We start from the raw sequence: 16,513 nt of genomic DNA, 5'->3' as shown, positions 1-16,513 counted from the left end.
GAAGGCCTTGTTCAGTGCAGCCAGAAAAGTCTAAAGATACTCCCCTGATTAAATGTAGAAATTTACTGGAATTTTACTGAACCATGAAAATTATCAGTGCATTGCATTTATATGACTGTCATATATGGATGTTACATTCATGTATGTATACGTATGCACACACTTTCTTATTTCCACATTTATATACATCAGAAAGGACATAAACATATCTTACTGAAATTGAAGAAAGCTCAACATCTAATTTGATACTCACCTAAGTATCTTTATGGACCACAGCCCTTAAAGCTGCTATCAAATATCTACTATATTTAGTAGAACAAAATCCCATGCCATCTTCATTGTTAACTATTTTTTTTTCTAATTTGAAAGTTGATCAACTTCTTAATAACTGGTATTGGGATAAAATTAAATTTCTTTTGAATTGGTAGGTCAGGTTCAGATGAGTCTTTCATTATGGATTGAATTTAGTGAATGGAAAAGGATTTGTTCATTGTGAATCACAGAATCACAGAATCACAGAATTTCTAGGTTGGAAGAGACCTCAAGATCATCGAGTCCAACTTCTGACCTAACACTAACAAGTCCTCCACTAAACCATATCACTAAGCTCTACATCTAAATGTCTTTTAAAGACCTCCAGGGATGGTGACTCCACCACTTCCCTGGGCAGCCCATTCCAATGCCTCACAACCCTCTCAGTAAAGAAGTTCTTCCTAACATCTAACCTAAAACTCCCCTGGTGCAACTTTAGCCCATTCCCCCTTGTCCTGTCACCAGGCACGTGGGAGAACAGGCCAACCCCCACCTCACTACAGCCTCCTTTAAGGTACCTGTAGAGAGCGATAAGGTCACCCCTGAGCCTCCTTTTCTCCAGGCTGAACAATCCCAGCTCCCTCAGCCACTCCTTGTAGGACTTGTTCTCCAGACCCCTCACCAGCTTCGTAGCCCTTCTCTGGACTTGAAGTCTGGACTGTGAAGGTCACAGACTAAATGATCTAAGACTTTTTTCAGGTCATACGTATAATTGCAATGCACTGATAATTTTCATACTTCGGTAAAGACTGAGGAACTGGCGCAATTTTATTAAATAAATATTAATATGCTGTAATAGTGATTGTTAGAGCTGAAGTAACACTTCAAAATTTCATACCAAGCTAACAAGATAAGAAAATGTCTGCAAATGTTATTTCCTGTCAGTGTTTTTTTGTTGTTTGTTTGTTTGTCAGTTTGTTTTTCATGTTTGTTTGTGTGTGTGTTTTTTAGACTTTTTGTTTGTAAGTTTCTTTGCTCTTATAAGTTATTGATGATTCAGTTATCTACAAATCCATTTGAACTAAGAAGAGTACTGTACTTGGTATACATAATTGCAGTCATGTAAAGAGAAAATGTTTCATACTTCATGTTTTCTGACTAGAATATTCTCACTGACTACAAACATTTACTTTTAAATAAATATTTATAAATTACTTGAATATTTTACCTGATACTGTAATACAGCAGTGCTTTTCCTTATCAAAAAATCATGCTTCTCACATCTGTTCCCATAACAAATCTTACATTATCCACCCTCTAAGAATTAAAACAAAATATGACTTAGGATGATATTAATTTTAAAGATATTAAGTATTTTACAAATACAAGTATTTTTACAAAACCCTTTTGCAATGAGGAGGAAGACAAATACATTTCAGACTAACACAACTTTTCAGCCTTAGAATATTTTTGTAGAAACTTTTTAAATCTTATGTCTCTTCCTACTATTTTTTACTCTGAACATATTTTGACCTATAAGTGAATATCTATTTTAATTTAATCCCTGTAGATATTATTTCAGTTTCCTTTATGACAGCTTTGAAACTGCTGATATTTCATGTTTGCTATTTATTAACACCTGCATTTGATCAAACTCTTTTCTCTATATTATTGATTATAATTATTAATTAATATTACTATTATTCTGCCTCCCTCTATAGGAAAAAAGGAACACTTGTTGAAAATATTCTTCCTTAGCTGCAGAAGCTAAAAAAAGAAATGCAGATATTTGGTAATATTTTAGTCAGGAAATTGTGCAATAAATCAATGAAGATACAGAAAAATGGAACGGTATTTTGGCCTAAAAAGATTGAACTGAAAGAGCAGATGAATATTGTAATCATTAACTCCATCTAGCACATTCTGTGAAAGCAAAAACATTTTCTTATTTAATGACAGTTTTGCTGTATTTATTTTTAATAAATAAGACAGCAAATAAGGGGCCTTAACCTCATACTATATTAAATTATTAATTTACAGACTACTTTTCCTTGACTCTTTTATAGTCTAATGCAGCCAAGAATGGTGGATTTTGCATTCAGTCACTGGTCTTGCAAAGAAAATATAGCCCATATTATAACTTTGATTAAAATAAAATTTATTTGAAACAGGTTATTCCTTTTAGCAAAGTATACTTTGTAGTGTAGGAAGCAAAGCTTTGCTGGTATGATAATATCCATGCAAAGGTATTTTTCTCATAGTCTTTTCTAATACCAGTAGTTCATATTTCTGTAATTGCTGGCCCTTATTATATGACTTATCTTCATTTTATTGTACTTATTTTTTTATTAAACTATATATATTCTTAACTTATCCCACTACTGCAAACCCAAACACATAAAATATTGTTACCAAATACATAAAATACCATTCCAAATTTACAGACAGAAATAAGTCTTCATTACTGCTTTCCATTCAGAAAATTGTTATTTTCAACTTTTGACAATGTACTATTGTTCAGTGGCATAACCAAGGCTGTGAGAGAAGACCTAACCAAAAGGTCTAACCAAAGCCAAGAGAGCTTTCTTCTACACAGTTTTCTTCCTAGGTCAGGTGTGGATTGATCGAGAAATACAGTAGTCCAGCACTGATAAAAATTACTACCTTCCCCTTGCTTCCACCAGGCAGATACCCTTTGTGACAAGTAATTTTTGGTTGCTCTTTCGGGCATACTGAAAGAGTAGAAGAGGTCGAAAGGGGGCTTAAGCAAAAGACTGGTCTTTGATATTCTCAGTAAAAGAATTTTGAAAGGCAAAACCTTGAAAGGCAAAAAGAAATGCAGCAAAAGCATGATTCAACTGTTTTCACAAACCATAGTATCTTACATCAAAGACACTTGGTTCTTTTGAGGCTGGCTTGTCAAACGGAATTTAAAAATGGTTTTACTGATTAGTTACCAAAGTTTTGTAATGATCGCACTGGGATAAATGGTTTTGATCCAACTAGTCGTGATTTATCCTATCCCGTTTCAAAACCTTACTTGCATTTTCTAGCCATTTTTATGCATACATATATATGTGTGTGTTTACGATTAAGAATCTGTGTCCATCATAGTACAAAAGAAGTGACCAAATCCTGGAAAAACAAATTACTAATATATAAATTATTATTATTTCAAGCTCAGAGAAGACTGAATTTGTTCCAAATTCATATCTACTCCCAGTCTAAATAAGCTGAAATTTAGAGCATTGGAGAACAGAGACCTGTTTGTAAGGCAAAACTTTAATTGTGATCAGTGGACATAAAAATACTAAGTATTGAATGCTCATTTTCACTTGTTGATTTTCCCCTATAAACAGTGATAACTATAAAATAAATTCAAACAATTTTAATGAAATGCATCTCTGTGGATGGACTTATAGTTCAGTAAAAAGAATATTGCCACCTCAAAAATGAATGAAGATAAGTTTACTATGTGATTGTGACTATGCTTATATCTTAAGCTTCCTTTTTAATCATGCAGTGCTGAAAATAAAAGTCTTAAACTATTGTAGGTACACAAAAACTATTAGAAGTTACGGTATCTACAAGAAGTCTACAGATGCCAATAATGAAACAAAAAAATGAGCTCTGTGTTGGTTGCAAAGTTAGACCTTTTGTGGTAGTATCCCAGTACTAGAGTATAGTTAAAGAGTATAGTAAAGGAACAGACAGAAGTAATACGCAGTAATAGAGTACAAGTAAAAGAAGCAATACACAAGTAATACACAGAATTTAGGTAAAGTAAGATACTAAGATAACATTTTGAATTTCCAATGTGAAATTGTTATAAAAAAAAGAAAAAAGAAAAAAAGAATTTTCATAGAATATCATGAGTTGGAAGGGACCCATAAGAATCATCACGTCCAACTCCTGTGTTGCCAAAGGACCACTCAAAAATTCAGACCACGTGTCTGAGGGTGTTGTCCAAATGCTTCTTGAACTCCAGCAGGCTTCGTGCTGTGACCACTTCCCTGGGGAACCTGTTCCATTGTCCAACCACCCTCGCAGTGAACAACATTTTCCAGATGTCCAGCCTGAAACACCTCTGTCACAACTTCAAGACATTTCTTTATTTGTTAAATTCATACTCAATGGATTGTCTTTCTTCTATGAATTCTGAACATATTTGCATATGAAAACGAAAGTCTACTTACAAGGATTTTCAACAAATCACCAAAATTAGATGTGGTACCAGGTAAATGAAGAAACACAATACAATACAGCTAAGAGGCTGTAGCCATTGCAATTGTAGGGATGATATCTAATCTCATTAAGAAAAGTAAAGCTTTCAGACTTTTTTAACAAAATGCATTAAAATTTCCCTGCAGAATTTTTTACTCTAAACTTTTACCAAGAAGGATAAGGATAAAAATAAAAAATAAAAATTAAAAAATTTTAAAAAGATTCACTCTAAGTCATCTAACAAAACAGGACCCTGAGCACTAAAAAAAAAAAAAAAAAAAAAAAAAAAAAAAGACTTCTAAATGTCTTTGAATAGAAGTATCCTAAAAGCTTAGTGCAGTATCCTGAATAATATCCAGAATTGTTTGCAAAACTGTTCTGCAGTCATTTTGGGTTAAAGGGAGTGATGATGGCGTAAGGATTTTAGCAGAAGAATGGAAAAAATTCCTGATTGAGGTGTTCAGGCTCAGGCACAACCAGAGTTTTAAAACAATTATTCAATTTTCAGCTTTTATTTGTCTGAACTAGAACTTTGTGAAATAAAACTTTATTATTATTTATATAAATCTTATGAGCTATTTCTTGCTTGGGTATAAATACAATCAAAACCTAAAATGATTGTCACAAATCATTTTAGTCTACATCCACAGACACTTTAACTTCTTCTCTCTTATAGTGGAGCCATGGCTTCTCCTGGCAACTTTTGGCACAAGTATGTCTGTCAGGCAGTACCAAAATATTACATGACTTCAGGGACATATTTAGTGATAGTATTCTCCTTTTTTTTTTCATCAGCATCCATGCCAGAGAAACAGAATGGTGAATCCACATTTAAGTAGCTCTGAATTCATGGACCGTTTAGGACAGTAAAAGCTTCCAAATGAATAATTGCTTCACACAGGCTGCTTTTGCGTCCTAAATTGCTCAATGGCCGAACTTTAAAATAGCCTGAGTGTCTATTAGTTAATCTTCAGGCAGTGTAGAAAAGGCAACAGACTGCAAAAAGATTCATATAAGAAATGAATGCAGCATGGAATTATTCAGAAAGAGCAATCAGAACTGCTTTCTCCTGTGAACCATTACGAAAGGAGGAAGGAAAAAAGTTTCTTGCCTGTAGGTAGTTGCTAAACACAAAAGAATTGTGTTTTGTTTGTTTGTTTGCTTGCTTGTTTTTTCACCACATTTTTACTATTTCAAATTTAAAATATTTTCAGAAGTTTTCCAGGACTTCCCTACAGAACTCAATCCTCATAATATATTCTGATGAAGAAAAGCAACATACACTGCCTGTGGGTGTCATAGAATCATAGAATATCCTGAGTTGGAAGGGACGCATAAAGATTGTCGAGTCCAACTCCTGGCACCACACAGGTCTACCCAAAAATTCAGACCATATGACTGTCCAAACACTTTTGATTGTATTAAACTCTGACAAGCTTGGTGCCATAACTACATCCCTGGGGAGCCTGCTCCAGTGCGCGACAACCCTCTTAGTGAAGAACCTCTTCTGATATCCAGCCTGAACCTCCCCTGCCTCAGCTTGACACCATTCCCTCAGGTCCTATCACTGATCACTAAAAAGAATAGATCGGCACCTGCCCCTCCACTCTCCCTCACGAAGAAGCTATAGACTGAGATGAAGTCTCGTTACCTTACTTGCTGAGTAGCCATGCTAACGGTAGCGTAGGCAAGACTTATCATTTTATCCAAGATCTTTGAAAAAAATGAAGACAAGTTAGTACTTTTTAAAAATCCATATTTAAAACATAATGAGATATTCTTTTCTTTTCTGCACTGCCTATTTGATCTTTCCTATATTACAAGTGTAAAATTCATTCCAGACATGAGACTCCCATTGAGAGTAGTTCTGTGGAACAGGATGAATACTAGATCAAAGACTGAATACATTATTTTCTTCTGGCTTGTAATTTAGCATAGAAAGCTTCAGTGTGACTTTTTTTTTTTTTTTCCTAGGAATGTAGAACTAAAAGCTTTTGATTCCATTTAGTATTAAAGAATTATGCAAGATAAAATATTAAAATGCAGACAGCAGTTGTCAGACTCCCACAACTTTGATGCATGATAAAAACACAGAGAAACAATCATAAATGGGTTACAACTTTCTTGTTTGTCTAGATTACCAATTAAAAGTTAGCACTTGCACTTCCACCTCACAGACGATAAGCAGTTAAGTAGCAACCATGTTTACATGATTTATAAATCTATTGAGACAAATCTGTGTGTCACTGGCACTTTTGGCATTATCTACTGCAACCAAAGAATGAAGATACCCATTTCCAGAGAGATAATATATTCATTGCCATTGAACTGGGCAAAGTAGGAAAGTACTTTCATGAAGTAGAATGTGGATTTGGTAAAAAATATTAAAATCCTCTGTATGCTTATCATATGAAATTCATATATTTTTGAGAAACTATATTTTGTTTTTCTCCCATTTGCTAAAGTCAGATTAGAACAAAACAAAATGAAACCAAACGAAACCAAACCAAACCAAACCAAACCAAACCAAACGACCAAACAAAAATATACTCCTTGTCTTTATTACTACAGTTCTGAGATGTTGTTTTATTGACACTTCGTTGTGTGGATTTCCTTAGGTTATATTCAGTTGGAGGTCGGGATGGAAGTTCATGTTTGAGTTCAATGGAATACTATGACCCTCACACAAATAAATGGAATATGTGTGCTCCAATGTGTAAGAGAAGAGGAGGTGTAGGAGTGGCTACATGTGATGGATTTCTTTATGCAGTTGGAGGTCACGATGCTCCTGCTTCTAACCACTGCTCCCGGCTGCTGGACTATGTAGAAAGGTATCCACTATATGAATTTTATGAAGATAATGCCTGGAAGCATCATTTTCTTACTTAAATGATGGTAAAGTTCAGCAGATGTGGTATTTTTTTTTTTTGGTTTGTTTTGTTGTTGCTTTTGTTTTTGTTTATTTGTTTATTTGCTTTCCCCCAGCAAATGCTAACTTCCTCTTTACTGGAAAAATTCCACAGAGGTCTGTAGAAGATAATCACTTTGTAGATGATTTTTTAATTTTATTTTTTTTAACAGTACTATTAGATATTACATTGGACACACAATTTCACTCTTTTCATGTCTCCTTTAAGAAATCTTTGTTTCTAAGTCAAAATATTACACATTGCAGAATTATAAACTAAACTTTACAGAAATAAAATTTCAGGCCTGAAATAATTTTCCAACATGGATTTTTGTAACTCTAATGTAGCAATAACATTTTATTTTATTTTATTTCAATAAAAATTGAACTGCTGAAGTGATGGATGACAGTACATGGCAGTATTACTTTTAACACTAGTACTACGTCCCTTAAATGTTGATACAAGCCTTACATGCTGTATTTACAGTACCGTGAAGTTCACAAGTGGATATTCCACAAATTCAAGTATATCTGTTAGGGCAGTAGGGCACTGTTGGCATGCCTATAACATTAATTTTGAAGGTACTCCTCAAATGTTTCATGAAGGGATCACTTTTTTCTATTTCAACTTTTGCATGCTTTAAAGTAGAGTAATGAAAAATACTTTCAAATACATGCAGGTTGCAAATTTTAAAGCATATATATTTGAGTACTTGGTTGATCTAAACACAGAAGTCAAGATAGGCATTGGCACTGACAGACACTTGTGTAAGAAAAAATACCCAGAATTTTAATAGAGTAAATTTATATTAATTTTAGAATCATAGAACCATAGAAGATCCTGAGTTGGAAGGGACCCACAAGGGACCCACAAGGATCATCAAGTCTAACTCCTAATGACTGCTAGTGACAATACTTATAAATATGAAATCTTTCCAGCTCTTTCTGATTGTTGGTACTTACAAGGAAAGTTATCTATCAATCTATCTACCTATCATCTGTCTATTTATCTATTTATTTATTTAATTGATTTTTTGTGTCTCTGAGAAGAAAATCCTTCTGATGTTGAAGATAAAACCCATCCCATTACATTTGTCTTCCTCAGAGATCATGATAGCAACCAATTGAATACATGTGCTTAGCTATTTTATATTCTGATACCTGAATGACATTATATAGTGTCCTTTGCTGAGGTTTTATTGCACTGATAGCAAAAAATATGGGTAATCTATTTCATGGGCTATTAGCTTCCAGAGTAAAAGTTAGGACTCACAGATCAGAACTTGTAAGGCTAATAGTTTGCATAGAGTACCTATTAGAGTGAATTACGTGAAGTACTGCACTATAACATGAACAAAGTCTTATGACCCTCCCAATGACTGACAGACATATAAGGTGGCATGGATGTAATTTGATATGTCTATTTTTACATTCAAAAATCATCATCTTCCAAAAATAAAAACTCCTTAACAAACCAAAGACCAATTTTTAATGAGATCTACTATATTATTTCATATATCCGTGAAAGTTCTACTTGCTGTAAATATTTAGGGCATCAATCTTTTTAACTATGTCTCTTCTTCAGGAACAAGACTTTTCGTGAGACAGTTTGCCAGGAAGTGCATTATTCAAAATTTTATCTTTTTTCTTTTCTGAAAGGCTGTTAAGCAGACATAATAAATGTATTTTTAATATATTTTTGAGATTACTTTGGGATTACTTAGTGAGAGAAGATATGTGTTTTCTGAATACTACTGTTAAATCTTGCTCAACAGTAATTTAGATTCCCAATTTGAACACTTAAGTTTACACAGTTCTGAGGATTTCCTGTGGCTTTGAGTACTTAAAAGTAAAACAATAGGTATATTTTACTGTGTTTCACATGTTGGGAAAGTAAACGTTGTGTTATTTTTTAAAGGTATAATCAATAATCTCTATTTAAGATTTATACAATTTTGGAGATATTTTGTCAGTGAAGCAACACTGAGAAAATAATGTTACTTGCTCTAAATGTGTGTCCTGGTTTCAGTTAGAACAGAATTAATTTTCTTCCTAGTAGCTGGTGGAATGCTGTGTTTTGGCTTAGGATGAGAAGAGTGCTGATAACACCCCGATGTTTTAATTGTTGCAGAGCAGTGCTTACGCCAAGCCAAGGACATCTCAGCCTTTTGCTCTGTCCTGCCAACAGGCAGGCTGGGGGTGCAGTAAGAGCTGGGAGGGGACAGACCCAGGACAGGTGACCCGAACTAGCCAAAGGGGTATTCCATACCATCTGACGTCATGCTAAACAATATATAGGGGTGGCTAGCCGGGGGGGAGGGGGCCGGACTGCTCGGGGTTAAGCTGGGCATCGGTCAGCGGGTGGTGAGCAATTGCATTGTGCATCACTTGTTTGTACATATTATTATTACTTTCCTATTATCACCATTGTATTATTATTATTATTATTATTGTTATTATTATTTTGTTATTATTATTTTCCTGTCTTATTAAACTGTCTTTATCTCAACTCACGGGCTTCACTTTCCATTTCTCTCCCCCGTCCCAGAGAGGGAGGGGGGAGGGTGAGCGAACGGCTGCGTGGTGTTTAGCTGCCAGCCGGGTTAAACCACGACAATGTGACAGCTATTGAAAAGTTAAAGTGATCTATAGCTTTTCCCCTTCCCACTTTGATTTCAAATTATATATTTTTTCCATATTCAGGAACTTTATTGTAAACCTTTGCACCATAGGACATACCTAGTTATTATACAGATGAAATGTACAGTTGTTTTTAACAGAAGAGAGTATATAAGAAAATTCAGTCATTTTCCTGTAAATTAAAAAAATCACATTCTTTTGAAATTCTATCTTGTTAATAGAATTAAGTTTTAAGTTTTATATTTAGCTCTTGGTTACTTATTTATTAAAAAGGAAAACAAATTGGACAAAAATGTCAATTATATTTAGATGTCTTGCTTTTACAGTTCCTCACCTTGGCCCTCGTAATTTAAAAGCAGTGTATCAAATAGCACATTAAAATTTATTGCCTTTAGGGAGGTGCAGATACAATACACACTGGAAAAGAAGGTTGAGAAACTCTTTCAGCTAGAGGCATACAATGATTTTGCTGAAAAAGTCACACAGTCTGAAAAAAAAATCCATTCAAAATTAACAGTATTTTCTCTTGTTACATACGCACATCTGTTATGTATGCATCTTGTTACATATACAAGTATTCAAACATTGTTTTAAAGTATTTTCCTCTCAGGTTTTAAAAGACATTTATCTCATATTTAAGTCAAAACTTCTTAGAGAAAGATAGCAAAATGAAAGAATATGAATAAATAACATAAAGAAAAGGAATAAAAGAAGCAAAGTGAAAAACACCATTAATTTAATGATATTTTAGACATAAGAAGTTGACCACAACATTTTACCATCTTATTTTCTGAGAAGATCCAATAAAGCCAGAAAGATTAACAGCCAATAGCTGAGCTGAGTCTTTTCCCTAAAGTGTTTTTAACTATAAAAAACAGTTTAATGAGATTAAAGTAAAGGCAATTAATTCTTGTCCTATTGGAAGGTTATGCTTATGAAGCAAATGAGGTCACAAGAAAAGCACTAAACATCACTGCTGCAATATTTATGTCAAAAAATGTTCATAAATTTCCAAATCTCTAACAAGACCTCTAACAGTATTCATACAGGTTGCTTATGAAAATATGAATGACTGAAATAGTTACAGATGCTGCTAAATTCAACCTTGTAAAGTAAAATAAATAAAATCTTTTTTTTTTTTTTTTTTTTTTTTATTTGGTAGAGCATCTATATATAAAAGTTAGAGATTAATAACTTCCGATTAAGAAAGTATAGTCTACAAGAAAATATAGTGAAAGAACTGGGCACCCCCAAAACATGAACTTATACCTAATACTGCCTCTTAAAGTACTACAAGAAAAAAATTTGGTACATAATTTCATTAGTCAGTAGTCTGAACACTTGTAAATAAGATCCTTAGCCATTACAGAATTCCTTTATAATTATTTTAGATTGTCATATCCAAAGTGTCAACTACTTTACGCCTAAGAAAATGACTCAAGTGTGTTAAAGACATTTTATCCTTAAACTGTTTATTTTTGCCACTGTGTGTAAAGTGATTCTACTACATAGTATAGCTGCTTATATCACATCATGCGGTGATATAATTTGGTATTTTGGTAATATCAGGCATCTTACAATGAGGTATCTAATTTAACTTAATACTCCAGGCATCCTTAGTGATTCATTTCTGTTTTACAGTAGATGTTTAAAATATATACAATGATATGGCCTCTGGAATTAACTAATTTTTCATTGCTAATGAACATCTAAATTAAGGCTATTATCTAACAGCCTAGGCTAACTATTTAATTTTTGAATAGCTATCATTATGTAAGAGGAATTCTGCTCTCAGTTTTAAAAGTTCTATGATGATTAATGTCTCGAAAACTGTACTACTTTGTTCACTTGAACTGGGAGGAAAATCTAACTATAATGCACTTTAAAATATCCCCTGAATTTCTGGGGAGGTTTTCTGGCTATGAACAGATGGCATAGTAACATTTTAGAAAATAAAATATAGTATAATATAATTTTTTCAGGAATATTTTAATGTACTACAAAAATATTCTTATTTATTTGAAATATATACATAAATATATGCATACATTCAGATAATTTTCTTATATGCTTGTCATCTATTTTATGACACCTTAAGCCATAAAAAGCTTAATTGTGTTTGTTTGTTTGTTTGCTTGTTTTTCCAGGCTGGTTAACTAAATCAAAGTTTATAATCAATGTTAAATTACTTTAATTGGGAACAAAATATATCTTCATCTTTTCTTTCTGATTTTCTTTCTGCTATTTTGCGTTGGATGTCATGGATTATGTATTTATAATTTATTTATTCAGAAAAGGGCTTTATTTCATGCAAAGATCAGCATGAGTGGACACTAACCATTCAATTTCTTTTCTGTTTCATTAGATATGATCCAAAAACTGATACATGGACAATGGTGGCTCCACTGAGTATGCCTCGAGATGCTGTGGGTGTCTGTCTACTTGGTGACAAATTATATGCAGTAGGTGGATATGATGGTCAAACATACCTGAACACTATGGAAGCCTATGACCCTCAAACTAACGAATGGATGCAGGTAATTGTAAAATCTGTATTTTCAATTCTGTAACACATTTTCATATGTTGAGAGAAACATTGCTTTTATGAAAACAACAACAAAGAAATGGTATCTGAGATTGCCATGGCTGTAAAATTAGTCCTAGCATTTGATCATTTGATTTAATTTGAGTTTCCTAACGCAGATAGAAAACAAAAACAAACAAACAAAAACAACAACAACAAAAAAACACATAGAATTAAGGAACTAGTAGAAGACAGAATAAACAGTTGTTAGAAATATCATCTTTTCCAGACAAAAATCTTGTTCTCATCAATTTCTGTTCAAATTATTTCTGTGTAGTTCTTCATATAGAAGAAATGTTCTAAAAATTGTCAACACAGAGTTTTAATTGGTAACCAGCATATTCTGAAGATTTTTCATATGAAACAGTTTGTTTATTTTAAGTATGGAGCCAAGTTTTCATTTCATTCTTTAATTCCATTTCCTTATTTTCGATGGATATTTTGAAATAAGCTATATGGAAGTACCTAATGGTGAACTGTAAAAGAATAGAAGTATTGTTATAGTGCAAGAAGGTGGGGATTGGTGATTTGATTATAGAGGAAATGTATGTACTTAATTATCATAGAATCATACAATCGTAGAATCGTAGAATCATTAAGGTTGGAAGAGACCTCTTCAGATCATCTGGTCCAACCATCACCTTATACCAATAGTTATCTCATAGTACTTGAAAAGATTTAGAGTCATAGCAAATCTTTCAGAAGAAACAAAGGATGATTTCAGTGCTTTCTTTTATTAATTCTGTTTTAAGACTTTCTGGAAATGTAATTCATTTCACCAGTGTGGATGCTTACATATGAATTAGTGACCCAAAGTTCCTTTTAAAGGAAGTGAAAAAAATTACATACTTTGAAAATATATCATCCTAAAATAAGTATTTTAAACAGGCCAGATATCTCCAAAATGCCTGCTTCTTTTTATGACTGCAAAGGGATTCTTCTGTTCTAAGCCTAAATTTAGATATGAAAGGTGTAAAAATAAATGCAAAAGCCCATCACCTTTTTATCTATTGTTATTTGAATGGCAAAAGAGCATTTTTATGGTATTGTTTAGGATAACATTTGAAAAATTCATTTTTCAAATACCACCATTCCACATAAAAACATAAGCTGGACACTTGAACTGATACTTAAGCAACTTGTAACACCTCTGCTTTAGAGTAGTAATACTTACAGGGTACTATTATTATTAAATGGCATAGATGCTGCCTCTACTGTGTTAGCTTCAACAAGTAAAGAGGTCCAGCCTCCTACAGCTATGAGCTACTTCTGATGTCTTGAAATAGTGTCTGAAGCTGACAAACTTATCTTAAAGGAAACTTGACTCTGTTTAGTAATACTGGAACCATACAGTTTTGTTATTGTTAGCTTTGGCCTTGACTCAGGGACTAAAATGGAGATGTCAACCACAGTCTACAGAACTTGGAAACCCCTGGCATATCAACAAGTTCAGAAAGTTAATGAATGCTCTAAAATCACTTCCTTTATTTATTTATTTGTTTTCCTGTTCTTACATTTTCAAATGAAAGATGTAACATATGATTAAGTAATTTTAAAAGTACAGCACTAGGATATTGTGGGTTGTATTTAATCCCATTAGTTTGGAACATTTTAGACTAATGTTAACTCTTGCATGACATCCCTATTCAGTTAATTCTATTTATTTGTTCATTTATTTATTTTCTGCAGATGGCTTCCCTAAATATTGGAAGAGCTGGTGCCTGTGTTGTAGTCATCAAGCAACCATGACTTTGTGAGCACTGCTTAGGATTTTACTAACTGTGAAATGATTATTTTTCTATCAGACAACAAGAATGATAACGTCATGAGAACAAGGATTTACACATTGAATACTCTGTTGGTCACAGACATGAAGAAGTTTGAAAGTGAGGAAGATTAAGGATTTATGCCCTATAAAATCGCAAATGCTATTTATATTCTGAGAAGAAGAAGAAAAAAATCAGACTGTCTTAGGTGTAAATACGTAAGCGTGCAGTAGTAAGTTCTGTACTGTTCTCACAAATGTGTCTTGGAGAACTGGATAATCAATAGAATCAAGGGACAGCTCTAGACAAGAAGCAGGAGAAAATACGTGGACAGTTTTCATGGCTGAAACAGTTTTAACAGCAGAAACATCAAAGTACATCTAATCACTTTTAAACTGTGTTTTTGAAAGAGAAAAGTAGATAATATAACATTTCATGTCTTTTCTTCAAGTGGGTTATGGCCTTCTCATCTACACCGTTACATAAGAATTAGTTCTTACTGAAGATAAAAAAAGTCTAGATATTCAACATTTGTTCATAATGATTAAGCTGTTGCTCTATGGTAGGAAGAAAAAAAGAAAAATACTCCAAGATGACTTTTTTTTCTTTTTTTTTTTAAGTTCAGATTGTACCTCTCATAAGCGAGTCTACTGAACGGGAAGCCAGAGTGTTTAATCTGATTACACACAAATCAAGTCTTCGGCTGTCACAGAGCTTTATCGAAAAAGTGGGGGTCAAAAAGGCAGTTTCCTAACTTTTAATTACTTTTATATTCATTTTAAGCATGTGGGCTCTAATCTTATTGTTTAATGCATCTTCTGCATGTTAGAAACTCATGAAGGAATGGAAAACTGCTCCGGTTCCTACATTGCCTCATGTAACATGTCAGGCATGACCAGAAGAGATTATACAGCCTCTTCTAGTTTAAAATGACAGCTCCTCATCACATTTCAAAAGAGATAAAAAATACAACATTTTATTTCTTTCTGACACTCATACACAATGCTGCCTGATGAAAGTGGTTAATTTATCACTTTTCACTTTCCACTGAGAATAACTACAAGTAGGGATTTGAGAATATATGCAAATGGAATAAGGCAAAATTATACCATCCAATCTAATAAACTTCATAGAGTAAATATACTAATGTCATCTGTGCTTCCCTTTATGGTTGATCATTTCTGGCAGCAATGATTCTTTGAGCTTTTGCCTTGACAGTAGGTTTGACATTGGCATTTTCTATCTGCTCAGCTGAATCAGTTTAAATGAAATTATGCTATTCTGGGAGGCACAAAATCTGGGAATAGGACTACCAAGTACTCCTCTTCTTTAAAGCCTTGCTCATACATTAGAAAACATTTCGTAGTCAAAATGTGCAAATCTCACTGTCCTCTATCTGTCTGTCTATCAATTTTGGGAAGGAACTGCTGTTACAATTAAATGAGTTTTCCTAGTGGAAAACTTTGAAGCCAGTTGAGATGGAAAAATATATACAGACTCCTACTTTGGACATTTGATTTGAAGATATATCTGTCCTTTTAACAGCATTAACTTGCACAGAGATCTTTGTTTCCTGACGCAAACTGAACATCAGTTCTGAAGCCTAAGTAATTCATTTTAAATCTTTTTATATAGTTCTCTGTACTAATTAGAAATCAGATGTAAATTCTTTAATGTTGTTTTTCCACAACCTGTTGGCTTTTGAATTGCAAATTTAGTGTTCTTCAGACAAACATGTCAATTTTCTCCCCATTGTAACACCTTGTTTAATAATGTTACCTCTTTACAAATTTTGCTTCACATAAACATAACCTTCTGAGACCAAACCAAGAAGCTTCTAGAATTATAATTGCAATTAAATGTAGACATTAACATGCCGTTCTCCTACACAGATACCTAATTAACTTAAAAATTTAATTTTAATCCTATTCCCACAACTTTCTTTTGATTACATTATATTCATACACAATACGAATATACTTGCTCTACACATATACTGACCTTCAAAAAAGAATTCTAATAGTTGCAATTTGATAGATATTTTTTCTCTTCTTTGATCATTTTCATGCTGTTTACACTCTTTTTTCTCCCAATTTTCATATGCCCATTTTCAATTTTCCTTTACTCTTTTTCTGAAAT

At 33.2% G+C, this 16,513-nt stretch overlaps 1 protein-coding gene across 2 annotated transcripts in view; it reads left to right on the top strand.

The window, feature by feature from the left end:
* KLHL1 (kelch like family member 1) overlaps positions 1-14,381 on the top strand; it is a gene marked incomplete at its 5' end in the record, with an annotated part of 235,789 nt that extends 221,408 nt beyond the window's left edge. For both annotated transcript variants that reach the window (XM_084284977.1, XM_084284976.1), the window contains 3 exons: positions 7,095-7,307; positions 12,390-12,561; positions 14,298-14,381. In XM_084284977.1, the coding sequence (XP_084141103.1) occupies positions 7,095-7,307; positions 12,390-12,561; positions 14,298-14,357 (445 nt within the window). In that variant the 3' untranslated portion in view covers positions 14,358-14,381. The remainder of the gene's footprint in view (positions 1-7,094; positions 7,308-12,389; positions 12,562-14,297) is intronic.
* Positions 14,382-16,513: the final 2,132 nt, after the last annotated feature.

This window comes from Netta rufina, assembly GCF_964035555.1.
Source record: "Netta rufina genome assembly, chromosome: 1".
Taxonomy (NCBI): Eukaryota; Metazoa; Chordata; class Aves; order Anseriformes; family Anatidae; genus Netta; species Netta rufina.
The sequence above is the reverse complement of the archived record's forward strand: the minus strand, read 5'-3'. Positions and strand labels throughout refer to the sequence as shown.